At 42.4% G+C, this 25,083-nt stretch overlaps 1 protein-coding gene across 1 annotated transcript; it reads left to right on the forward strand.

The window, feature by feature from the left end:
• The first annotated feature begins 1,076 nt into the window (after positions 1-1,076).
• EIF2S3 (eukaryotic translation initiation factor 2 subunit gamma) lies at positions 1,077-23,723 on the forward strand. Its single transcript, XM_003924088.3, has 12 exons — positions 1,077-1,188; positions 1,757-1,820; positions 3,255-3,382; positions 3,464-3,585; positions 6,489-6,583; positions 8,772-8,930; positions 10,259-10,393; positions 12,076-12,170; positions 13,008-13,152; positions 16,697-16,866; positions 18,860-19,032; positions 22,079-23,723. The coding sequence occupies exons 1-12, from the start codon at positions 1,120-1,122 to the stop codon at positions 22,140-22,142; spliced, it is 1,419 nt and encodes a 472-aa protein (XP_003924137.1). The 5' UTR covers positions 1,077-1,119; the 3' UTR covers positions 22,143-23,723.
• Positions 23,724-25,083: the final 1,360 nt, after the last annotated feature.

The raw sequence follows: 25,083 nt of genomic DNA on the forward strand, positions 1-25,083 counted from the left end.
TCACTTTCCCTAATTTTCCTCATTTTTTTTCATTTATAATATTTATTTCCTAATCTACCTTGATGACCACTTAGAAGTATTCTAAAGTGAGCTTGGCTTCTCAGTATTCGTCATTGTGGCTTTCATATTATCTTTTCACTTCTTACTATACTTTTGCATAATAGTTGTCTAATACGTTTTAATGATAAATTTATTGCAAACAAAAAAGGAAATAGCTCTTAATGATTAAAATTTGTATAGAAATGAAGAAAAACAAAAATCACTGCTTTTTAACACGACGAAAAGTGGGTTAAGAATGTCTCAAAAATCTTTAAATGTTAAAATACCGATTTATCGGTAATCGAGGTTTTCTTGAATCTGCTTCTTTAAGAAAAAAAAAACACAGCGAACTTCGGGCACTGTGACGACACCTAGCTAAATTCACGCGAAACGTAGTCAAACGTCACCAAGGCCCACCTCCCCGGCCCTAGAAACCGCTCTCTGGGAACAAGCTGGGAACTTTGATTTTGTTAGCCTTGCCCCTCTGAGCCCTTCACCAAACTCCCGCGCGGGGGCGCCCGCCCCGCCACCCGCCGGGGCTCAGCACGTGGTCTTCTTCCAGCCAAGAGCCCCGTCATTGGTGGGCGCCGACCCCCAAGCTGATCTCGCCTAATTAAATTACAGATATCTGTATTCAAAAAAAAGGTGGGGAGGCGGGGAGGACACTCCCTCTTTTCTGTTCACACACCACAGCCGATTCCCAGGTTTCGGGGAAACGCCACAGGAAGCGGAAATGGTCTCTCCCTGGCCGGCGCGCGCGCCGGGTTGCATCACCCGCCTAGCACTGGGGAGGGGTGGGGTATGATGGCTGCCCTCAGTATTGCCTGCACAAATATCTACCAGCGCTGCAACTAATAGCTCCCGCAACTTTGCACCATGTTTTCCAGTAAGCCTACCGACAGGCACTGTGCAGATTCAAGCAGAGAGACGTCCAAGCAGTGAGGCCGCTGTTGCACTGGCCACCCTAAGCCCCTAGTCGGCCTTTCCGCCCCGGCTTCCTAGGACCCCTAGTGCCCTGCACTAGGACCCCTGCAGCCGATCAGGCGGCAGCCTGGGCGATTTTTTTCCTCTTTTGGCAAGATGGCGGGAGGAGAAGCCGGAGTGACTTTGGGGCAGCCGCATCTTTCGCGCCAGGATCTCACCACCTTGGTGAGGTTTCGCTTGGGGAGGATGCAGAGTGAACTCGGGAGTGGAGTTGACCGATCCTCCCGGGTGGCATTGGAATTAGTGTCCGGTTGTCGGGAGCATGGGTCTGGAGAAGACCTGGAGCCGGGCGCCCTAAGCCATGCTTGCGCTGCCTGTACCCAGGGCGGTCCACGATCAGGGTGCAGGGATGTACGGTCTTGGGACTCCGAACTTCTGGAGGATTCGGCTGGAAAGTCTTGATGTTGATTGTCATGCTGTCAGCTTCTGAACGTCTGGGAAAGAGAGGGTGTCTTGTCTGCATTACTTTTAGTGCTGATGTTCCCAAGATTGGGAAGCCTCTGACTTCTAGATATCCCATAGTTGTATGGACGTGGAGGTGTGGTCTGTTTTGTAATGATGCAGGGCTCTTACGGCTTCTCAGCCATAGGAGTACAAGGTTACTGATCGGTAAAAGGCGCTTTAGAAGTAGAAGAAAACTGCAGATGGTGGTGAGATGTAGATTGCAAATGTAAAGTCAAAGGAAAAGTTCTGATTTGTTTTATGTGCAGTGTTTTAAAATATTTCATTGCAGGATGTTACCAAGTTGACGCCACTTTCACACGAAGTTATCAGCAGACAAGCCACAATTAATATAGGTAAGGGTAACTTAAGAGACCTGACTTGCTTGATCGCCAGCAATGAATTTTGTCCTCACTTTTTGTGTGATTACCTGAATATGAGGATTCAGATATTCAAGAAATAGATATTAAGTTTCTGTGAATAAAGAACCTGCTAGATTTTTTGCAGGGTGGGGGTAAGCCCAAAGAATGCTGCCCATGACTAGCTTACAGACTTGGTAAGAAGAAAAAATGGAGACATGGAAGTTTAACAGCATAAGGCATTATGTAGTTATACGTATCAGAAGTTTAAGGAAGAGGTGAAAATGTGGCTATACTTGCCACACAGGATTATTTAAAGGGCAGAATTTATGAAAGTTTTATTTGATGTACAAGCTGTGATTAAGTCGATTTTTTTTTCTTAATTGACACCTAGAACTTTAGAGGAGACGTTATGTTGACTGAGTGTAAATTTTGGACATTTTGAGTTTGTACAAACAGCACAGTTAAAAAGTAAACTCTACCATGAGGCTTTTAAAAAGTTACACCATTGCAGTTGTTAAACTTGGGTTTCCTTATTTGTTCACAAATCCTTTTTTGTTGTGTCAGGGCCCATCGTACCTGTTTAATCTGGAAATGCTGGAAGATTCCTTAATATACAGAATTCTGGTCTGGTGCAGTGGCTTATACCTGTAATCCCAGCACTTTGGGAGGCCAAGGCAGGTGGATCGCTTGAGCCCAGGAGACCAGCCTGGGCAACATAGCTATCTCTACAAAAAAATGCAAAAAATTAGCCGTGCATGGAGATGCATGACTGTAGGCCCCGAAACTAAGTAGGCTGAGGTGGGAGGATCACTTGAGCCCAGGTGTTTGAGGTTGCAGTGAGCTGTGATCAGGCCACTGCACTCCAGCCTAGGCAGCAGCAGGAGATCCTGTCTGGCCCAGGGTATGTTTTTAAAATAAAGTTGTTAGTTAAATGGAAGGTTCTTTTCAGTCCTATATGAGAACAATGGATATATGGAAGAGGAAAAATTGAAGTCACTGTTGGTTCTATGTTGATATTTGCAGTGAGTTATGGCTTTGGTTTTTTTTTTTCTTTTTGAGATGGAGTCTTGCTCTGTCGCCAGGGTGGAGTGCAGTGTTGTGATCTCTGCTCGCTGTAACCTCTGCCTGCCGGGTTCAAGCAATTCTCCTGCCTCAGCCTCCTGAGTAGCTGGGACTACAGGTGTGCGCCACCATGCTCAGCTAATTTTTGTATTTTTAGTAGAAACGGGGTTTCACCATGTTGGCCAGGATGGTCTCGATCTCTTGACCTCGTGATCTCCCCACCTCAGCCTCCCAAAGTGCTGGGATTACAGGTGTGAGCCACCATGCCTGGCCAGCTGTGGGTTTTCTACTCTTAACACTATTTGAAAAAATATTTGGTGTGTAATTAAATACACAGGAATTAATTTTTTTGTACTTTGTCCGTAGGTACAATTGGTCATGTAGCTCATGGGAAATCCACAGTTGTCAAAGCTATTTCTGGAGTTCACACGGTCAGGTTCAAAAATGAACTAGAAAGAAATATTACAATCAAGCTTGGATACGCTAATGCTAAGGTGAGCTGGGTACTGTGGAACAAGGAAGTATTTAATTGTTGTGCAGATAACAAATCAAAATCTTTTTTATTGAAATTTTAGATTTATAAACTTGATGACCCAAGTTGTCCTCGGCCAGAATGTTATAGATCTTGTGGGAGCAGTACACCTGATGAGTTTCCTACAGACATTCCAGGGACCAAAGGGAACTTCAAATTAGTCAGGTGACTTCTTTTTTGCTAAAAACACTTTACTATGTTTTATTGTCTTCTGTTTTATGCTTTTTGAAATATTAAGGTATTAAACAATAAACTTAATTGCTCAATGGTTTTGTTTTTCCGTTGTTTTACGTTTTTATGGCAAATCTGAAAAGTCAAGCATGTAAATCTAAGTTAAAATACTTACAGGCAGTTTCTCCAAACTAAAAGTATCATGCAAACAAAATGGAGAAACAACTCATTGGATTGAGGGAATTCTTTTTCTAGGCTTCCTGAGTTTCTTTTAAACAGTGCTGTTTTTGTGTATTAAATAGGAGAGGAACAGAGCCATTTCTAGTCACTTCTCTAAAACACTTGAACTTGTTCCCCATCTATTATCTGAATATGGTTGCATACCTGGTTTTTTATCAGAGGATACAGACATCTGTCTAGTAATGTTTCTGGGGACTAGAGATGCCTTACAGGGAATTTTTAGATCAGGAGCAGGGCTGGGATCAGGGAGAGACAAGTGAGGCCTTCACTTCATGCCCAAAATTTAAGTGGGCCTGGGGGCGGCAGGTATGCCAAAAAACTCAGTGATTAGAATAAATTGTTTGTTTGTTTATTTTGAGGTGGAGTCTTGGCTCTGTCACCCAGGCTGGAGTGCAGTGGCACAATCTTAGCTCATCCAACCTCCGCCTCTGGTTCAAGTCATTCTCCTGTTTCAGCTTCTTGAGTAACTGGGATTACAGGCACACACTGCCATGCCCAGCTAATATTTTATATTTTAGTAGAGACAGGCTTTCACTGTGTTGCCCAGGCTGGTCTCGAACTCCTGAGCTCAGGCAATCCACCCGACTCGGCCTCCCAAAGTGTAGGATCACAGGTGTGAGCCACTGCACCCAGCCAGGATAAATATTTTAATACAGTATCTTTTTTGAAATTAATGCAAAAAAATGTGATAAACAGAATATCAAAAATATAAATAAGGGCAGACTCAGTATTAATGAATTTTTTCCCCTCTTGCTTCAGTATCACTTTATGGCTTATCATGGCATTGTATTTTGTTCATGACTGATTTTTGCATTAATTTTGACTTTTTAAAAACATTGAATATATATATTTATCTTTTGTTTGTTGGTTGGTTTTTGAGACAGTCTTGCTCTGTCACCCAGGTTGGAGTGCAGTGGTGTGATCTCGGCTCACTGTAACCTCCGACTCCCTGGTTCAAGCAGTTCTCCTGCCTCAGCCTCCTGAGTGGCTGGAATTACAGGCACGTACCACCATGCCCAGCTAATGTTTGTATTTTTAGTAGAGACGGAGTTTTTACCATGTTGGGCAGGATGGTCTCGATCTCCTGACCTCATGATCTGCCTGCCTCAGCCTCCCAAAGTGCAGGGATTACAGGTGTGAGCATCGTGCCCAGCCTAGTTTTTATATTTTTAGTAGAGGCGGGCTTTGACCATGTTGGCCAGGGTGGTCTTGAACTCCTGGCCTCAAGTGATCCACCTGCCTCAGCCTCCCAAAGTGTTAGGATTACAGGCATGAGCCTCTGTGCCTGGCCATTTACCTTGATGACTGAGTTTTTTGGCGTTCTCTTAATTTTGCCTTTTGCCTCACTGTAGTAGTCCTGGTCCTTAATAGCGGATGAGCAAACTTTTTCCATGAAGGGCCAGATAGTAAATGTTTTCAGCTTTACAGGCCATAGAGTTTCTGTCGCTTCTGTTCTTCTATTACAGAAGCAGATGTAGAAAATATGTGTGTAAATAGGTGTGGTGGTGGGCCAGATTTGGCCTAAGGGCTGACCCCTCTTAGATCATGACAGTGTGAGCATACTTTAATTGTATTTTTTTAATTAAAAAATTGTGGCTCTGGCCGGGCGCGGTGGCTCAAGCCTGTAATCCCAGCACTTTGGGAGGCCGAGGCGGGCGGATCACGAGGTCAAGAGATCGAGACCATCCTGGTCAACATGGTGAAACCCCGTCTCTACTAAAAATACAAAAAATTAGCTGGGCATCGTGGCATGTGCCTGTAATCCCAGCTACTCAGGAGGCTGAGGCAGGAGAATTGCCTGAACCCAAGAGGCGGAGGTTGCGGTGAGCCGAGATAGCGCCATTGCACTCCAGCCTGGGTAACAAGAGTGAAACTCCGTCTCAAAAAAAAAAAAAAAAAATTGTTGCTCTGAATTGAATACCATAGTTGTGCTTTAAAAAAGTGCTGCCATCTCCACTTCAAATGGGCAAGTCTAGTTTTTCAAGGTGCTAGAGCTATTTTTGGAAAATTTTTTTTTCTGAGATAGAGTTTTACTCTTGTTGCCCAGGCTGGAGTGCAATGGCATGGTCTTGGCTCACTGCAACCTCCACCTCCTGGGTTCAAGTGATTCTTCTGCCTCAGCCTCCCAAGTAGCTGGGATTACAGGCATGTGCCACCATGCCCATCTAGTTTTGTATTTTTAGTAGGATGGAGTTTCTCCATGTTGATCAGGCTGATCTCAAACTCCTGACCTCAGGTGATCCACCTGCCTCCGCCTCCCAAAGTGCTGGGATTACAGGTGTGAACCACCTTGCCCAGACAGAAAATTGTTTTTTCAGATGTAACATGGTTTTTTTAAGTCATTATAAGTTTTAGCTTTCAAATCAATTAGATGCTGAGTATATACTCTGTACCATTATTCTATACTATATTCACTTTGATTGGATTTGGGGGTTTCTTTATCGTCCGTTCTGCACATAACTAATTGAATTTGCTTTGTAATCTGTAGTGGTTTTAATCTCAGCTGGTAAATTTACTTCTAAGTTCTAGAAACACCAAGCCCTGTACCAATTTTATAGCAATAAGATTATTTCCTAAGTTTATTTAACTTTAAGAAATCCATAGCATGTTTAAGTAGTAATTCATGTTAAAACTGATTGTTATTTCTTAATTGTTAGACATGTTTCCTTTGTTGACTGTCCTGGCCACGATATTTTGATGGCTACTATGCTGAATGGTGCAGCAGTGATGGATGCAGCTCTTCTGTTGATAGGTAAATACCTCACAATTGGTCTGGACAAAAGAATGTGGAACAAATCCAAGATGAAATATTTAAAGGGGAACTAAGGCCTTTAAGGACCATATATATTACCTACGGCTAACACGAGTGGGAACTAACATGTCCTCCAGGATGACTTTCCTACCTACCAGCTATCACAAAATACTCAAAAAGATAGACTTGGGGCTGATGGCTTGTGAGAATTCTTGTGGTAGCATCTGAAAAAAAGAAAAAAGGTCATTGGTTCATTTTTCTCATTGAAGTCATGTGAGGTGATTTATTTAGTTCTAAAAGTATGTGTAAAACTATTTGTGTGTGTGTGTGTGTATGTGTGTGTTTGTGAACTGTCTACTGCAGATGTATTTAAGATACAAACACCATTCATAATAAGTGCTGAAGTCTAGGAATAAGTGGAGTTTTCTTTTTTTTTTTTTTTTTTTTTGAGACGGAGTTTCGCTCTTGTTGCCCAGGCTGGAGTGCAATGGCGCGATCTCGGCTCACCGCAACCTCCGCCTCCTGGGTTCAGGCAATTCTCCTGCCTCAGCCTCCTGAGTAGCTGGGATTACAGGCACACGCCACCATGCCCAGCTAATTTTTAGTATTTTTAGTAGAGACGGGGTTTCACCATGTTGACCAGGATGGTCTCGATCTCTTGACCTCGTGATCCACCCGCCTCGGCCTCCCAAAGTGCTGGGATTACAGGCTTGAGCCACCGTGCCTGGCCTTTATAAGTGGAGTTTTCAAGGATAGTATATGCTTTGTTTCCTGTGTAAGCTGTTGAGAGATTTCATTAAAAGCACCAGGTGAGGTGGCTCAAGCCTGTAATCCCAGCACTTTGGGAGACTGAGACAGGCAGATCACCTAAGGTCAGGAGTTCCAGACCAGCCCGACCAACATGGTGAAACCCTGTCTCTATCTACTAAAAATACAAAATTAGCCGGGCATGGTGGTACACGCCTGTAATCTAAGCTACTCAGGAGGCTGAGGCAGGAGAATCGCTTGAACCCAGGAGGAGGAGGTTGCCGTGAGCCAAGATTGCACTATTGCACTCCACCCTGGGCAGCAAGAGTGAGACTCTGTCTCAAAGCAACTGGGCATGGTGGCTCATGCCTGTAATCCTAGAGCCAGGAGTTTGAGACCAGTGTAGCCAACATGGTGAAACCCTGCCTCTACTGAAAATACAAAAATTAGCTGGACGTGGTGGGGCACGCCTGTAATCCTAGCTCTTCAGGAGGCTGAGGCAGGAGAATCGCTTGAACCTAGGTGGCAGAGGTTATAGCGAGTAGAGATGAAGCCACTGCACTCCAGCCTGGGTGGCAGAGACAGAGTGAGACTCAGTGGCAAAAAAAATTTTTTTTTAAAGCATGCCACGTGAGCATAGTCAGGACACTTGAACATCACAACTTGAGGACGTTGATCATTAGAGTGATCAACCAAACATGCCTGTTTATAATACACTGTTGGTTATCTTCACGGTCAGCATTCTTCCCTCTTTGTTGAAGAGTAGCCTCTGATATTAGTTAAAATTCTCAGATAGTATTAAGTGCTTTTTCTTCTTAATTACTCTCTACCTCTCAGGAAGTTGGCTGGTCCAGAGCATTTCCAAGATTGGATAGAGCTAGAGGGCTGTACCTTATACCTGAGCAAAAGCTGAGGGCAGACCCTGAGAAGCCAAACTTACTGATTTTAAGCTTCTTGCTTAGGACCAGGGTTTGGGGCCAGACAGTTGGGAGGTTCCAGTGAATGCAGGCAACAGGGTGAAGCGGGGCCAAAAGGTGGATGCCTGGCAATAATATCTAGGACTGTTGCCTTGAGTACAGCTAGAACATTCAGAAGTCTCCTTTATTAGATGCCAGGCTTTTTTGGGCGGTGAGGGGGTGTGGGTGGCAAAAGAGACTCATAAAATGTACCATTTTATGTATTTAAAGTGTGCAACTTAGTGGCATTAAGTGCATTCACATTTTTGGACAACATAGTGGTTGTGGTGTCACTACTATCTAGTTCCAGAACGTTTGTATCACCACAGAAGAAAACTCCATGCCCATGAAGCATCAGTCCCCATGTTTCCCTCCCCCACCCCCTAGCAACCTATAATCTGCTTTCTCTCTTTATGGATTTGTCTGCTTGTTCTGGGTATTTCCAGCTGTTCTTAAATAGATCTTTTTTATTCTTCATCAACTAGCTGGTAATGAATCTTGCCCTCAGCCTCAGACATCTGAACACCTAGCTGCTATAGAAATCATGAAACTGAAGCATATTTTGATTCTACAAAATAAAATTGATTTGGTAAAAGAAAGTCAGGCTAAAGAACAGTATGAGCAGATCCTTGCTTTTGTCCAAGGTAAGAAGCCATAATATGTAATAAATTTATGAATCACTTTGAGGGGCATTTACTCTGGATACTAGATGTTAAATTAACTTGTAATGTATATTATCTAAAATACGGTAAACTTATGAGTCTTAAGCCTTAGTACTCTACCTACTGCTTGTTAGCAACCTGCTACAACTAATAAAATCTATGTTTCTGAATTTAATATACTAAAGTATATTTTTGCTGGCAGCAAGTTAGAACTGGGGTTGTATTCTGGAAACTTTATCAGTCAGATTTAAAAAAAATGTCAGTAATAGTAAAATGAGTAACAAAATCTAAAAAAAACTTGTCTTACAGTATTTGTTACTGAACAGCTACTTCCAGATTTGGAAGTGACTGATTTATTTAATCTCTATAATGTCCCTTTCTCTAATAGCATAGAGACATGATATATCTTATTGTTGACATTTTCTCTTAGTCTTGTTTTTCTTGTTAGAAAGGTTAATTTCTTGTGAACTCAGTTCTGTCATCACGAAAAGTAATACGTGATTTTAATTAAAGTCTAATTGTGTTTGGTCTATTTCTTTGACTAGCTTGTTTGACATATAAGTAATACGGAGCAAATATATATGGCTGGGCATGGTAGCTCACACTTGTAATGCCAACACTTTGGGAGGCCGAGGCGGGCGGATCGCTTGAGTCCAGGGGTTCAAGACCAACGTGGGCCACATGGTAAAACTCCGTCTCTACAAAAACTACAAAAAATTAGCCGGGATTGGTGACACACACCTGTGTTCCCAGCTACTATGTAGGAGGCTGATGTGTGAGGATTGCTTGAGCCTGGGAAGTGGAGGTTGCAACGAGCCCTGATTGTGCCACTGCACTCCAGCCTGGGCAAAAGAGTGGGACTCTGTCTCAAAAAAAAAAAAAAAATTTAAATTAAAATTATATGTGCCAGCAGTCTTTGATTATCAGAGTCTGTAATTTTATCTTGACATTTATTGGGAGATTAATTACATGTTAGAAATCTTTTCAACTAGTAGAGTGCTCTTTCCCTGGAATGTTAGTATTTTCTTTATGTGAACAGGTTTATCATTGTACTAATATTAAGTATGTCTATTAATATAATTTAACAAATTTTCCCTTAAAGGGAATAGTATTCATTTTCAGGAGTAAAAACAAACATAGAATATTGCCAGTTTTCTAAACAGAATTATCCACTTTGCACTTGTTGCTGACATTTGTATGGGGTTTAGGCATCTATTGTATGATAGTAATCTTAATTGTTTTATATAACATACATAGAATAAATTTTATAAAACTGTAGAATTTTGATCTTTCTGAATTTTGTCATATAGGTACAGTAGCAGAGGGAGCTCCCATTGTTCCAATTTCGGCTCAGCTGAAATACAATATTGAAGTTGTTTGTGAGTACATAGTAAAGAAAATTCCAGTACCCCCAAGAGACTTTACTTCAGAGCCCCGCCTTATTGGTAAGTGATTGGATTTACCATTAACTCTTAATCTGATCTTTTCCACATTGGTGATTCCTCTTTAAGGGTGTTTATTAATATTTCCTCTTTCTGCAGAGGTGATAATTCAGACAGTTTTTTTTTTTTTTTTAAATCAATTAATTCTGAGATTGTGTTGGCAGTACTAGATTGTATTACTGGATGAAGGACAGAGTCCTGAACATAATAAAAACTGTTAACCTTGGCCTGGTACCTATAATCCCAGCACTTTGAGAGGCTGAAGTGTGTGGATCACCTGAGGTCAGGAGTTTGAGACCAGCCGAACCAACATGGTGAAACCCTGTTTCTACTAAAAGTACAAAAAATTAGCTGGGCATGGTGGCGCACACCTGTAATCCTAGCTACTCAGGAGGCTGAGGCAGGAGAATTGCTTGAACTCAAGAGGCGGAGGTTGCAGTGAGCCAGGATCACACCACTGCACGCCAGCCTGGTCAACAAGAGCAAAACTGCTTCTCAAAAAAACAAAAACAACTTTTAACCTTTCTGTGCTCAATACATGGTGTGTAAGATGGAATAATATAGTATTCTCTATAGAATCATAAGGTTTTAGTCAGGGTGTTACAACTTCCTGACTAAAACGTTATACAGATGATTTTATTGTTCCATTAGAGAAAAACTGATACTGGTATAATTTGATCACTTAAGATTGTGGTTCCTATCCAGGAATGTAGAAGCCTTCTTGAAACAGACATTTGAGCTTGTCTGGGCCTTCATCCAGGCTCCTGGTGTTTAGTAGGAAATATTCTCTGACGTGACTTAAATGCAGGTCATGTAGTCCTAGTGTTGTTTTGTAGTTATAAAGTTGAATTGTTCTTACAGAAGTCATATAATATAGAGGTATATAAAGAAAATGTTCATAATCTCTCTGTCTTCAAGTTCTAGTCCTTTAGCCCTAAAGTAAGCAAAGTTAACATTTGGTGTCCATTATTCCCACACTTTTCTCTTTGTTCATATCATCATGTATAAACATATACGCAGGCTGGGCATGGTGACTTGCACCTGTAATCCCAACACTTTGGGATGCTGAGGCTGAGGTGGGAGGATTGCTTGAGGCTATGATTTTGGGACCAACCTGGGCATCAAAGGAAGATTCCCGTCTCTACAAAAACTAAAATATTATAGCTGGGTACATTGGTGTCTACCTGTAATCCCAGGTACTCGGTAGGCTGGAGCAGGAAGATTACTTGAGCCCAGGCGTTTGAGGTTGCAGTGAGCTATGATTGTGCCACTGCACTCCAGCCTCTGTGGTAGAGGGGGAAAAAAATCTATATACAGACATTAATTTTTTCTGTGTGTGTGGAAGTGGGATTATATTATGCATGTAGTTTTTATAACTATTCTTAACAGTATATGAGGGTTATTTTTCCAGATCATTACATATAGCTCTAACATTAATAGCTGCGTGATACTCTGTAATACTGGTATACTATATATATGCCACTTGTTAATAAACTTATTTTCATTTTTCCCATCATAAGTGAGGCTGCGTAAGCATTAGAGTAATAATAGATTTTTTTAGAAAGTCACCCCTTTAGTATAAATCTTATATTGCCACTATTTTAGAAAAGTTAACATGGAAAATAATATTTCTTCTAAAGTTAAAATTAACACAACTGGCTTTAATTTGTTTTATTTTCTTTTAGTTATTAGATCTTTTGATGTCAACAAACCTGGCTGTGAAGTTGATGACCTTAAGGGGGGTGTAGCTGGTGGTAGTATCCTAAAAGGAGTTTTAAAGGTAAACTGGGTTTTGATTGTTGTGATTTTGTTTTGTTTTGCTTTTGTTGTTTGTTTTACTTTTGTCTAATCTGGAAGAAAAGTATTGACGATCCAGATTGAAAGAAAATTATTTTCATGGTTTCCGGTATTTGATACAGAGTTCTCTTTTTTAATATTCTTTTTTTCCCTCTTCAAACTCTGTTCCCCTCACTCTTCTGGGACTCTGATAGCCACCAACCCATTCTCTACCTTTGTGAGATGCACCTTTTTAACCCCTGCATATACACATGAGTGAGAATGTGTGATATTTGTCTTTCTATGCCTGGCTTATTTCAGTTAACACAATGGCTTCCAGTTCTAGATAAGTTGCTGCAAATGGCAGAATTTCTTTCTTTTTTTTTTTTTTTTTTTTGTGGCTGAATAATATTCCTCTGTGTGTGTGTGTGTGTGTGTGTGTGTGTGTGTACACTACATTTTCTTTTCTTTCTTTAGATTGTTTTTTTGAGACACAGTCTCTCTCTATCACCCAGGCTGGAGTGTAGTGGCACCATCTCGGCTCACTGCAACCTCTGCCTCCTAGTTCAGGCGATTCTGCTGCCACAGCCTCCCGAGTAGCTGGGACTACGGGTACTCGCCACCTTGCCCAGCTAATTTTTTTTTGTTAGAGATGGGGTTTCACCATGTTGGCCAAGCTGGTCTTGAACTCCTGACCTCAGGTGATCCACCCGCCTTGGCCTCCCAAAATGCTGGGATTACAGGCGTGAGCCACCACGCCCGGCCCCTGATGGAACTTTGATAGGTAAGTGATAATTTTGCCGTAACACAGTAATTTTAATTACTAATTATATGTTTACAGGTGGGCCAGGAGATAGAAGTAAGACCTGGTATTGTTTCCAAGGATAGTGAAGGAAAACTCATGTGTAAACCAATCTTTTCCAAAATTGTATCACTTTTTGCGGAGCATAATGATCTGCAATATGCTGCTCCAGGCGGTCTTATTGGTAAAGATTTTCTTCTCATCTCTTCTAATTTGTGGCTGTTTGTGGTACTTGTCATGGGAGGTGGATTACCAAAAGGGGCATATTATAGAATTTTAATTGGCTATTTTAATAATAGAGTGGGGTGGGGGAACAGTCATGTGGTTAAGCTCTTACTTTAGGTTATAAGATGACTTCATGAGTTAATACAAATTATTTTTAAACACGAAGGATACATTTTGGTCAGATATAGAGTAACTCCTTTTTAGCAATACAAAAAAAATCAGTTTGATGACTTATCATTTAAGATACTTACCTACACTTAAAATTTTTGTGGCCGGGCGCGGTGGCTCAAGCCTGTAATCCCAGCACTTTGGGAGGCCGAGGCGGGTGGATCACGAGGTCAAGAGATCGAGACCATCCTGATCAACATGGTGAAACCCCGTCTCTACTAAAAATACAAAACATTAGCTGGGCATGGTGGCGCGTGCCTGTAATCCCAGCTACTCGGGAGGCTGAGGCAGGAGAATTGCCTGAACCCAGGAGGTGGAGGTTGCGGTGAGCCGAGATCGCGCCATTGCACTCCAGCCTGGGTAACAAGAGCGAAACTCCGTCTCAAAAAAAAAAAAAAAATTTTGTTTACACAGTTTTTGTGATAATAGTTCCCCTTTTTGGGGGGGTTGGGGGGTGGAGTCTTGCTGTGTCACCCATGCTGGAGTGCAGTGGCACAATCTCAGCTCACTGCAACCTCTGCCTCCTGGGTTCAAGCAGTTCTCCTGCCTCAGCCTCCCAAGTATCTGAGACTACAGGCACATGTGACCATGCCCAGCTAATTTTTTGTATTTTAATAGAGATGGGGTTTCACTGTGTTGCCCAGGCTGGTCTCAAACTCCTGAGCTCAGGCACCTCCCCTGCCTCAGCCTCTCAGAGAGTGCTAGGATTATAGGTGTGAACAACCCTGCCTGGCCATGGTTGCTTTTATGTATATTTTGCAATAGTCCCTTACAACTTAGTTTATTACTAAATACCCCCAAAACTGAAAGATTCAGTGAGAATTAAAGGGGGTATTGTACCTTTAGATTAAAGAAGAAAATGTTTGGTGAAGAAACAGTTTATTCTTCACCTAACAAGTTGTGTCTTTGGTTAAAAACTGTAAAGAGGAAATTTTAAAAAGACACCAGAAACAGTTTACCAGATTGGCTGGGTGCAGTGGCTCACACCTGTGATCCCAGCACTTTGAGAGGCTGAGGTGGGTGGATCGCTTGAGCTTAGGAGTTCGAGACCAGCCTGGGCAACATGGTGAAACCCTGTCTCTACAAAAATCAGCTGGGCGTGGTGGCAAATGCCTGTAGTCCCAGCTACTTAGGAGGCTGAGGTGGGAGGATTGCTTGAGCCCAGAGGTCAACACTGCAGAGAGCCAAGATTGTGCCACTGCACAAGGGACCCTGTCTCAAAAGAGAAAGAAAAAGAGGCTGGGCGTGGTGGCTCACGCCTATAATCCCAGTACTTTGGGAGGCCAACTTGGGTGGATCACTTGAGACCAGCCTGGGTAACAGTAAGGTGCCATTTCTCCAATAAAATAGTAAAATTAGCTGGATTTGGTGATGTGTGCCTATAGTCCCATCTATCATTTTATCTTTTGTGTGCATGTGTGTGGTAATCAAGGGAAATTTGGAAACTTTTTAAAAATTTAACTTAAGGAAAATTTAAAATTTGGTTTTTTTGAGGCAGTCTCACTCTGTTACCCAGGCTGGAGTGCAGTGGTGTGATCTCGGCTCACTGCAACCTCTGCCTCCTGGGTTCAGTTAATTCTTGTACCTCAGCCTCTGGAGTGGCTGGAACTACAGGCACATACCATCATGGCCAATTAATTTTTGTATTTTTAGTAGAGACAGGGTTTCTCCATGTTGGCCAGGCTGGTCTCAAACTCCTGGTTTTAAGTGATCCGCCCTCTTTGGCCTCTAAAAGTGTTGGGATTACAGGTGTGAGCCAGCACACTTGGCTTAAGGAACTCTTTTAAACATAGGAGAGAATGCTGTAATGATAACCCCCATGTAGTCATCACTCAGCTTCAGCAATTATTAATGATTTGCCAATCTTGACTGGGCACGGCGGCACTTGTATTCCCAGGACTTTGGGAGGCCGAGGTGGGCAGATCACCTGAGGTCAGGAGTTGAACACCAGCCTCGCCAACATGGTGAAACCCTGTCTCTAATAAAAATACAAAAATTAGTCAGGTGTGGTGGCACATGCCTATAATCCCAGCTACTCGGGAGGCTAAGGTAGGAGAATCACTTGAACTCAGGAGGCAGAGGTTGCAGTGAGCCAAGATTGCACCACTGTACTCCAGCCTGGGTGACAGAGAGAGACTGTGTCTCAAAAAAAAAAGTTTTCCTAATCTTGCTCTATATGTCTTCTTTCCTCCACTCCCCTAAAGACACAGCTGGAATATTTTGAAGTGAATCCCAGGAATCATATGTGTTTTTTTGGTTTTGTTTTGTTTTTTGAGACAGAGTCTCACTCTGTTGCCCCAGCTGCGACCCAGGTTGGCTCACTGCAACCTCTGCCTCCTGGGTTTAAGTGATTCTCCTGCCTCAACCTCTCAAGTAACAGGGATTACAGATACCTGCCACCACACCCAGCTACTTTTCGTATTTTTAGTAGAGGTTGAGTTTCACTGTGTTGACCAGGCTGGTCTCAAACTCCTGACCTCAGGTGATCTGCCCACCTGGGCCTCCTAAAGTGCTGGGATTATAGGCGTGAACCACCGCGCCTGGCCTGGCCCATATGTAGTCTTTAGGCTGTCTTTTTGATCAGCCTTCAGGGGAGAAGTGGTGTGCAAATATTCTGCAAACTTCTCATTATGAATTTTCTTTTTTTTCAGTCTTTGTTAAGGATATTTTGAGTTCAGTTATCTCTATTTGTCCTTTGTTTAGAATTTATTTTTATTGGTTTCCAGACCAAGTACCATCTCCTGTATTAAGTTCTCAGCCAAGCCATCATTCCTAGAAAATCAGGTTTCTAAACCCTTTGTTTAGAATTTAAATCAAGAGAATGTTTTATTCTCATTTGCCCAGTCATCTCATGAGTGTACATATCTATTTGTCTAGATAAAACAGGTATTTTCTTATGCCTATATAGCTATTATGTAAATATGAAAATTAAAGTATATATTAAAGTATATAGGCACATGCTGTGCTTATTTGGCTTTTTAAAAATTTTTTTGAGACTCACTTTTGTCATCCAGGCTGGAGTGCAGTGGTGTGAACTTGGCTCACTGCAACTTCCGCCTCCTGGGTTCGAGCGATTCTCCTGCCTTAGCCTCTGGAGTAGCTGGGAATACAGGCACTTGCCACCACGCCCAGCTAATTTTTTATATTTTAGTAGAGATGGTGTTTCGCCGTGTTGCTCAGGTTGGTCTCGAACTCCTGACCTCCGGCAATCCACCCACCTCGGCCTCCCATGCTGGGATTACAGGCGTGAGCCACCATACCTGGCCAACTAATTCACTTTATAGGTGTTTTAGGAAATAAAACATTGAGCTATATACATCTTATTTTTATATTAGGAGTTGGAACAAAAATTGACCCCACTTTGTGCCGGGCTGACAGAATGGTGGGGCAGGTACTTGGTGCAGTCGGAGCCTTACCTGAGATATTCACAGAATTGGAAATTTCCTATTTCCTGCTCAGACGGCTTCTAGGTGTACGCACTGAAGGAGACAAGAAAGCAGCAAAGGTAAATGCTTTTTATAATTTCTGTTTCTAAAAACGTGACAAATGGGGGTGTTAAACTAGTTTTGAGCTTTATTTTATAGTTAACATGAAATTTAGAAAAAAAAGAAAAGGTAAATAAATTTGACTTCCACAAAATTGAGAACTACTTTATTTTTATTTTTATTTTTGAGAGAGGGAGTCTTAACTCTGTTGCCCAGGCTGGAGTGCAGTGATGTGATCTCAGTTCATGGCAACCTCTGCCTCCTGGGTTCAAGTGATTCTCCTGCCTTGGTTTCCCAAATAAGGGAAAACTGGAACTACAGGCGTGCATTAGCACGCCCAGCCAATTTTTTTATTTTATAGTAGAGATGGGTTTTCACTATATGTGGGCCAGGCTGGTCTCGAACTCCTTACCTAAAGTGATCCGTCCGCCTGGGCCTCCCAAAGTGCTGGGATTATAGGCATGAGCCACTGTGCCCGGCCAAAATTGAGAACTACTTTTTTTTTTTTTTTTTTTTGAGACGGAGTTTCGCTCTTGTTACCCAGGCTGGAGTGCAATGGCACGATCTTGGCTCACCGCAACCTCCGCCTCCCGGGTTCAGGCAATTCTCCTGCCTCAGCCTCCTGAGTAGCTGGGATTACAGGCATGCGCCACCATGCCCAGCTAATTTTTTGTATTTTTAGTAGAGACGGGGTTTCACCATGTTGACCAGGATGGTCTCGATCTCTCGACCTCGTGATCCACCCGCCTCGGCCTCCCAAAGTGCTGGGATTACAGGCTTGAGCCACCGCGCCCGGCCAAAATTGAGAACTTCTATATGGCAGTCAGTTTAAGAAAGAAACCTATAAAACAGAAAAGTTTTTGCCATGTGTGACAAAGAAATGACATTCCTAATATCCATATGATTTTGTTGTTTATTTTGAGACAGAGTCTTGTTCTGTTGCCCAGGCTGGAGTGCAGTGGTGCAATCTCGACTCACAGCAGCCTCGATCTCCCGGCTCAAGGCATCCTCCCACCTTAACGTCCTGAGTAGCTGGGACTACAGGCACAGGCCACCACGCCTGGCTAATTTTGTACTTTTTGTAGAGGTGGAGTTTTGCTGTGTTACCCAGGCCGATCTCAATGTCCCAAATTAGGTTGACAGAGATGGGAAATTGCTGACACCTAGTGTTGGCAAAGATTTTGGAAAATAAGCAATCATGGTTTTTGAGAAAGTACAAACTGGTAATACTTTCTGAGGGAGAAATTTGGTGATATTTGTCAACATTTAAATGTGGCAACACCCTATCCCAGCAAATTTCACTCTAGCATTCATTCATTCATTTATTGGAGATGGAGTCTCGCTCTGTCACCCAGGCTGGAGAGCAGTGGCACAACCTCGGCTCACTGCAGCCTCCCCCTCCCGGGTTCAAGCAGTTCTCCTGCCTCAGCCTCCTAAGTAGCCGAGATTACAGGAGCGCACCACCACACCTGGCTACTTTTTTATATTTTTGGTAGAAACGGGGTTTTGCCATGTTGGTCAGGCTGGTCTTGAATTCCTGACCTCAAGCGATCCGCCTGCCTCAGCCTCCCAAAGTGCTGGGATTACAGGCGTGAGCCACTGCACCCGGCCCGTACTGACTCTTAAATATATGGCCATATTATTATTATAGCCATAATATTAGCTTATATTAATTCATATGTAGCCGTAGTCCTCCCCTCTCCCCACTTTGGGGAATTTTGTACCTCATTTGTACTGTGTAACTTCTTCAGAATTTTAAGAGGTTCTCTGTTATGTTTACTACCTTATTTTTAAAAGATGGATCTTGTATAAATTCAGTGGGTGCCAAATAAAACTTGCCTTTGTCATCTTTAGAGTATAGTTTAAGTTCCTTTACAATGAAATTTCTATAGAATTTTTTTTTTTTTAATTTTACAATTGACATACTTCCAGTAGTATTTGGTAAATTCTTAGTATTTTTGCAAAGCATTGTCTTGATTTGGGGGTTTATTTTTTTCCAATTTATTTTTCTAGGTGCAAAAGCTGTCTAAGAATGAAGTACTCATGGTGAACATAGGGTCCCTCTCTACAGGAGGGAGAGTTAGTGCTGTCAAGGCCGATTTGGGTAAAATTGTTTTGACCAATCCAGTGTGCACAGAGGTAGGAGAAAAAATTGCCCTTAGCCGAAGAGTTGAAAAACACTGGCGGTAAGTTTGTTAGTTTTTGTCACTGTCTACTTAAAAAAAGACACAGTCTTGTCATACAGAAATAATTTAAAACAAAGTTTTAAAAAAACAAAACACAGTCAATTTCCTTAAGTTCTTGGTGGCGTACCCATAAGCACACACACACTTCCTTGAGGACAACAGTTACTGGGGCTTTCAGTCTTAGCTATTCGTTTGGATGACTTTGAAAACTATACTTCAACCTTCACTATAGTCCCATATTTTAGTCCAAATACCGTGATTGGCTTCTCTTCCTCCTAGACACAAACCTATGCAAAACCCAGTGAATTTGGGTTTGGTATTTGCAATGACTTTGGAAATCATTTCATACTTAATAGAAAAATTGCAAGAATTTTACAGAAAACTACTCTATGGCGCTATCTCGGCTCACCGCAACCTCCGCCTCCTGGGTTCAGGCAATTCTCCTGCCTCAGCCTCCCGAGTAGCTAGGACTACAGGCACGTGCCACCATGCCCGGCTAATTTTTGTATTTTCTGTAGAGACAGGGTTTCACCACGTTGGCCAGGGTGGTCTTGAACCCCCGACCTTGCATGAGCTGCCATGCCCAGGCTGTTTCTCAATCTTCTTTTTTTTTTTTGTTTTTTTGTTTTTTTGTTTTTTTTTTGAGACGGAGTTTCGCTCTTGTTACTCAGGCTGGAGTGCAATGGCGCGATCTCGGCTCACCGCAACCTCCGCCTCCTGGGTTCAGGCAATTCTCCTGCCTCAGCCTCCTGAGTAGCTGGGATTATAGGCACATGCCACCATGCCCAGCTGATTTTTTTTTGTATTTTTAGTAGAGACGGGGTTTCACCATGTTGACCAGGTTGGTCTCGATCTCTCAACCTCGTGATCCACCCGCCTCGGCCTCCCAAAGTGCTGGGATTACAGGCTTGAGCCACCGCGCCCGGCCTTTTTTTTTTTTTTTTGAGACGGAGTTTCGCTCTTGTTACCCAGGCTGGAGTGCAATGGCGCCATCTCGGCTCACCGCAACCTCCGCCTCCTGGGTTCAGGCAATTCTCCTGCCTCAGCCTCCTGAGTAGCTGGGATTATAGGCACGTGCCACCATGCCCAGCTAATTTTTTGTATTTTTAGTAGAGACGGGGTTTCACCATGTTGACCAGGTTGGTCTCGATCTCTCGACCTTGTGATCCACCTGCCTCGGCCTCCCAAAGTGCTGGGATTACAGGCTTGAGCCACCGCGCCTGGCCTCAATCTTCTTTTTTGGGAACATTTCCTATCTTCTGGCACAAGATCTTCTAGACTTACCTTGTACTTTCTCTGTTCCAGTTTTAGAACTGGCCATTTCTCTTATAAATGAAGAGCTGAGTGTTCACGTATGCCCATTGCTCTTAGGGTGCTATTGCTTCAAGGTCTTTTGAGAGGATAGAGCGAGGAAATGCACACACATTTGTAGCTCCTGATTTTTTGCTCTTTCCCAGGTTAGTTAGTGAGTTTGCCCCTTGCTTTCCATTCCTTGTCACCTAATCATAGTCCCTACCATCACTTTATACTTCACAGTTATTGTGAAATACTCCTAGTTTGCCTTTTATTACTTAAGAGCTCAATCAAAATTAGTCTTAAAATATTTTCATCATGCTATGCTCAATAATTTCTAGATGCTGCTCACTACTTTCTGATACTTCGGACTAGAAATCTACTTCAACCATTTAACCTTTCCTAATTATTCAGATCACCCCTGCTCACTGTCTCCTTCCTTAATTATTTATTTTGTATTTTTTTGAGACAGGGTCTCTCTGTTGACCAGGCTGGAGTTCAGTGGCATGATCGTAGCTCCCTGCAGCCTCAGTATTTTTTTTTTTTTTTTTTTTTTTTTTTGAGACGGAGTCTCGCTCTTGTTACCCAGGCTGGAGTGCAATGGCGCGATCTCGGCTCACAGCAACCTCCGCCTCCTGGGTTCAGGCGATTCTCCTGCCTCAGCCTCCTGAGTAGCTGGGATTATAGGCACGAGCCACCATGCCCAGCTAATGTTTTGTATTTTTAGTAGAGACGGGGTTTCACCATATTGACCAGGATAGTCTCGATCTCTCGACCTCGTGATCCACCCGCCTCGGCCTCCCAAAGTGCTGGGATTACAGGCTTGAGCCACCGCGCCCGGCAGCCTCAGTATTTTAAGTAGCTAGGACTGCAGGCTCACACCACTATGACCAGCTAATTTTTTTGTTTTTTGGAGGCACTGGGTTTCACTGTGTTACCCGGCATGATCTCAAACTCCCAGCCTCAAGCCATCTTCCCACCTCAGCCTCTCAAAGTGTTGGGATTACAGACATGAGCCACTCCACCGAGCCCTGCTTGCTTTATTAGGCTTTCGTGATACTGTACCCACAGTGGTTTCATCACTTGTCCAGAAGATTTATCTGAATTATTACCCTGTCATTTAGAAAGTTACATTTTTGTTGTCTCTTAAGTAAATAATTGCTGTGGTAATTTATGCCCTTTTGATTTTATTTTCTTGTGTGAAATTTTATCTATCTATCTGTCTATCTATATTATTACAAACATATGACTTCCAGTGTATTTTAAAATAGATTTAAACACTAAACTTTCAGGCCGGGCACAGTGGCTCATGTCTGTAAGCCCAGCACTTTGTGAGGCCAGGGCGGGCAGAACACTTGAGGTCAGGAGTTTGAGACCAGCCTGGCCAACATGGTGAAACTCTTGTCTTTACTAAAAATACCCAAAAATTAGCCTGGCATGGTGGTGCATGCCTGTAGTCCCAGCTACTCGGGAGGCTGAGGCACGAGAATCGTTTGAACCCAGGAGCTGGAGGTTGCATTAAGCCGAGATCATGCCACCACACTCCAGATTGGGTGACAGAGTGAGACTCTTGTCTCAAAAAAAACAACAAAAATAATCTAAGAATATATTATGGGCTTTCTTCATGGAGGAGCAGGCTTTGGGAACAAATTTGAATTTAGAAGATAAGCAGGTAAAATTTATCATACAATTGTGTGGTAATGACAATGAAATGGATGTAAGATTTATGATTTCTTTTATTTTCATTTTGCAGTTTAATTGGTTGGGGTCAGATAAGAAGAGGAGTGACAATCAAGCCAACAGTAGATGATGACTGACGAACACCAGTTAAATAATACATTTGGATGGAGTTGGAAGTTGGAATTTCTCTTAACAACCAAGGAATTTATTTTCAAAGCAATATTGGGGAATTTATTTACAGTTTGTTACCTTAATAGATAGCTATAAGATTATTCTCATGTTTTTGGTTATGAAGACTTAACTTAGGGACTGAAATTAATATAAAAGTTGGCGTAATGTTGGATTGAATCTATATTTTGACAGAAGCATTCCCATATAATGTCACAATTATATATCATGCAGTTTTGTTCTGCATGCCTTATTGTGTTTTTGATTCTGGCTTTACCACCCAGGATGGAGGGCGGTGGCCTGATCTGCATCCTCTGCCTTCCGGGTTCAAGCAGTTCTCCTGCTTCAGCCTTCGAAGTAGCTGAGATTACAGGTGTGTGCCACCATACCTGGCTAATTTTTGTATTTTTAGGAGAGACAGGGTTTTGACATATTGGCCAGGCTGGTCTCTCCTGACCTCAGGGTGATCACCCCACCTTGGCCTCCCAAAGTGTTGGGATTACAGGCGTAAGCCACCTTGCCCGCGCATATCATACACTTTGAAATGAATTTTTGCTACAACCAGCCTTTGCTGTAACACACACACACAAACACAAACACAAACACACACATATACATACACACCACTGAAACTGTCTGAAATAATTTCATTTTCATGATTCCTCTTTGAATAGCTCCAAGCGATGGACTGTTATACCAATGAAAACTTAGAGACAGATTCTCCTTGAAGACCTTCTCCCTTTTCTTTGGCCCCATATTTTATATTGCTTTATCTTTGAAATTTTGCATGAAAAGGAGATTAATGTGTTCAAATGAAATTGTTATTTAGAGATTTTAGAAATTGTCCTATGGACAAATCTTTTTCTTCCCTTGCTCTTCCTGGCCTGAAACACAGAGAAACCAGAGTCAGAAGTTTTCTTTCTTTCCCTGTGATGGCTTGAAATTTTTTCGGCGTTGTTTTAGTCCTGAAATCCAATAGTCTTCCTCTGTTGGAAAATACTGTTATGCCAAATAATTCTAGATGAGTAACAAAGATCTTTCTAGGCCTTCATTTTATGTTTTTTCTTAACTGTTACGATCATAACACACATTGTAATATTACTAATTTCTGGACATTCCGAAAGGCCAAGAAGTAAAAGATGTTAGAAAGCAATAACTGAGTCAAGATGCCCCACAGAGATTCTGGTTTAATTGTTGTGATTTAATTGGCTTGGAGTAGAATTCAGGCATTTAACAACTCTTCTCAGTGTTGAGAAATTTAGAGAGTTGAGAAGTAGGTATATTAAATTACAGAATCTCACTGAGTTTTGATAGTCCGATAATACAGTTTGCTTTGCTTTTCTTAAATTTGCATTGAGATGGGATTTGAAACATATTGTGCTCTTTTGAGTGTTGAAGTTGCATTGTACAACTTGAGAACCTCTGGCTATGGGTTATCTAAGATGATGTTTTAAGGATGCATATTAATGTTACATACTTGGCTGACTTTGAAGGTTGTGTTGTAGCATGAGGAACACAAATAAACAATTTTACATCAAATGTTAATTTTATATCTAACATGTCCCCTTGTGTTTTGTAAGTAACTTCTATCAGAAATTTTGGAATAAGACTTAAAATATAGACTAATTTATTACAATCTCATGTCAGATTTGAAACCAGAAATTTATTGTAATTAATTTCAGACATCCACATGAATTATCAGCAAATTTGTAAAGCACTGTGCTGAGTGTAACGGGCATATACAGGTAGGAAGAAAATGGACCCTGTTTTCATAGAACTTGAAACCAGGACAGTGATTCTTAGCAAGAGATGTACCTGCTTGAGGATGTGCCTGTGATGTTTCTGATGAAAGTACATGGCTTATGTAAATCCTCTAGGCTCTACTGTCAAGATGTTTTCAAAATCTGTTTAGTTCTCATCACTTCCACTGCTACCCCCTTAGTCAAAGCCACCAGTGGCTCTCACTGGGACTAGCCTTCTGACTCTGTCCTGCTTCTGCGCTTGTCCTGCTGCAGTCTGTTCTCAACACAATAGCCAGAGTCCCTGTTTCTAAGAGAATACTGCATACAACTCTTAGATAGTTAAGTTGTAAAGTTAGCCTCACAGAAATGAGGGGCATGAAGACAGACTAGCTGTGACATCATCCAAGTGACTTTCAAGGTGACCTAAAAAGCGCTCTGGGGCCGGGCGCGGTGGCTCAAGCCTGTAATCCCAGCTCTTTGGGAGGCCGAGGCGGGTGGATCACGAGGTCGAGAGATTGAGACCATCCTGGTCAACATGGTGAAACCCCGTCTCTACTAAAAATACAAAAAACTAGCTGGGCGTGGTGGCGCGTGCCTGTAATCCCAGCTACTTAGGAGGCTGAGGCAGGAGAATTGCCTGAGCCCGGGAGGCAGAGGTTGCTGTGAGCCGAGATGGCGCCATTGCACTCCAGCCTGGGTAACAAGAGCGAAAACGCCGTCTAAAAAAAAAAAAAAAAAAAAAAAAAAAGCGCTCTGCACTTTTCCTTGTATCTAACTTCCAAAGAGGATGCATGCTTGTTTTTGCAGAGGCAATGTGACTCATTCGAATAAGGGTATGCAGATAACTACACTCGTAAAACAAACCCTTTTTTTTTTTTTTTGGAGACAATCTTGCTCTGTCACCCAGGCTGGAGTGCAGTGGCACAACCTCAGCTCACTGCAACTTCCACCCTCTGGGTTCAAGATACTCTCCTGCCTCGGCCTCCTGAGTAGCTGGCATAACAGATGCGTACCACCATGCCTGGCTAATTTTTGTGTTTTTAGTAGAGACAGAGTTTCACCCATATTAGTCAGGCTGGTCTCCAACCCCTGACCTCATGATCTGCCCACCTTGGCCTCCCATAGTGCTGGGATTGCAGGTGTGATCCACTGCTCCTGGCCTGGCCTT

The sequence above is a fragment of the Saimiri boliviensis genome, chromosome X (assembly GCF_048565385.1).
Source record: "Saimiri boliviensis isolate mSaiBol1 chromosome X, mSaiBol1.pri, whole genome shotgun sequence".
NCBI classification, from domain to species: Eukaryota; Metazoa; Chordata; class Mammalia; order Primates; family Cebidae; genus Saimiri; species Saimiri boliviensis.

Bases quoted from the DNA above. Each gene is read 5' to 3' on its own strand.
- EIF2S3 (XM_003924088.3), top strand. From the start codon at position 1,120: ATGGCGGGAGGAGAAGCCGGAGTGACTTTGGGGCAGCCGCATCTTTCG. The intron at 1,189-1,756 runs GTGAGGTTTCGC...ATTTCATTGCAG, and splicing joins GCCAGGATCTCACCACCTTG to GATGTTACCAAGTTGACGCC. The intron at 6,584-8,771 runs GTAAATACCTCA...TTCATCAACTAG, and splicing joins TGCAGCTCTTCTGTTGATAG to CTGGTAATGAATCTTGCCCT.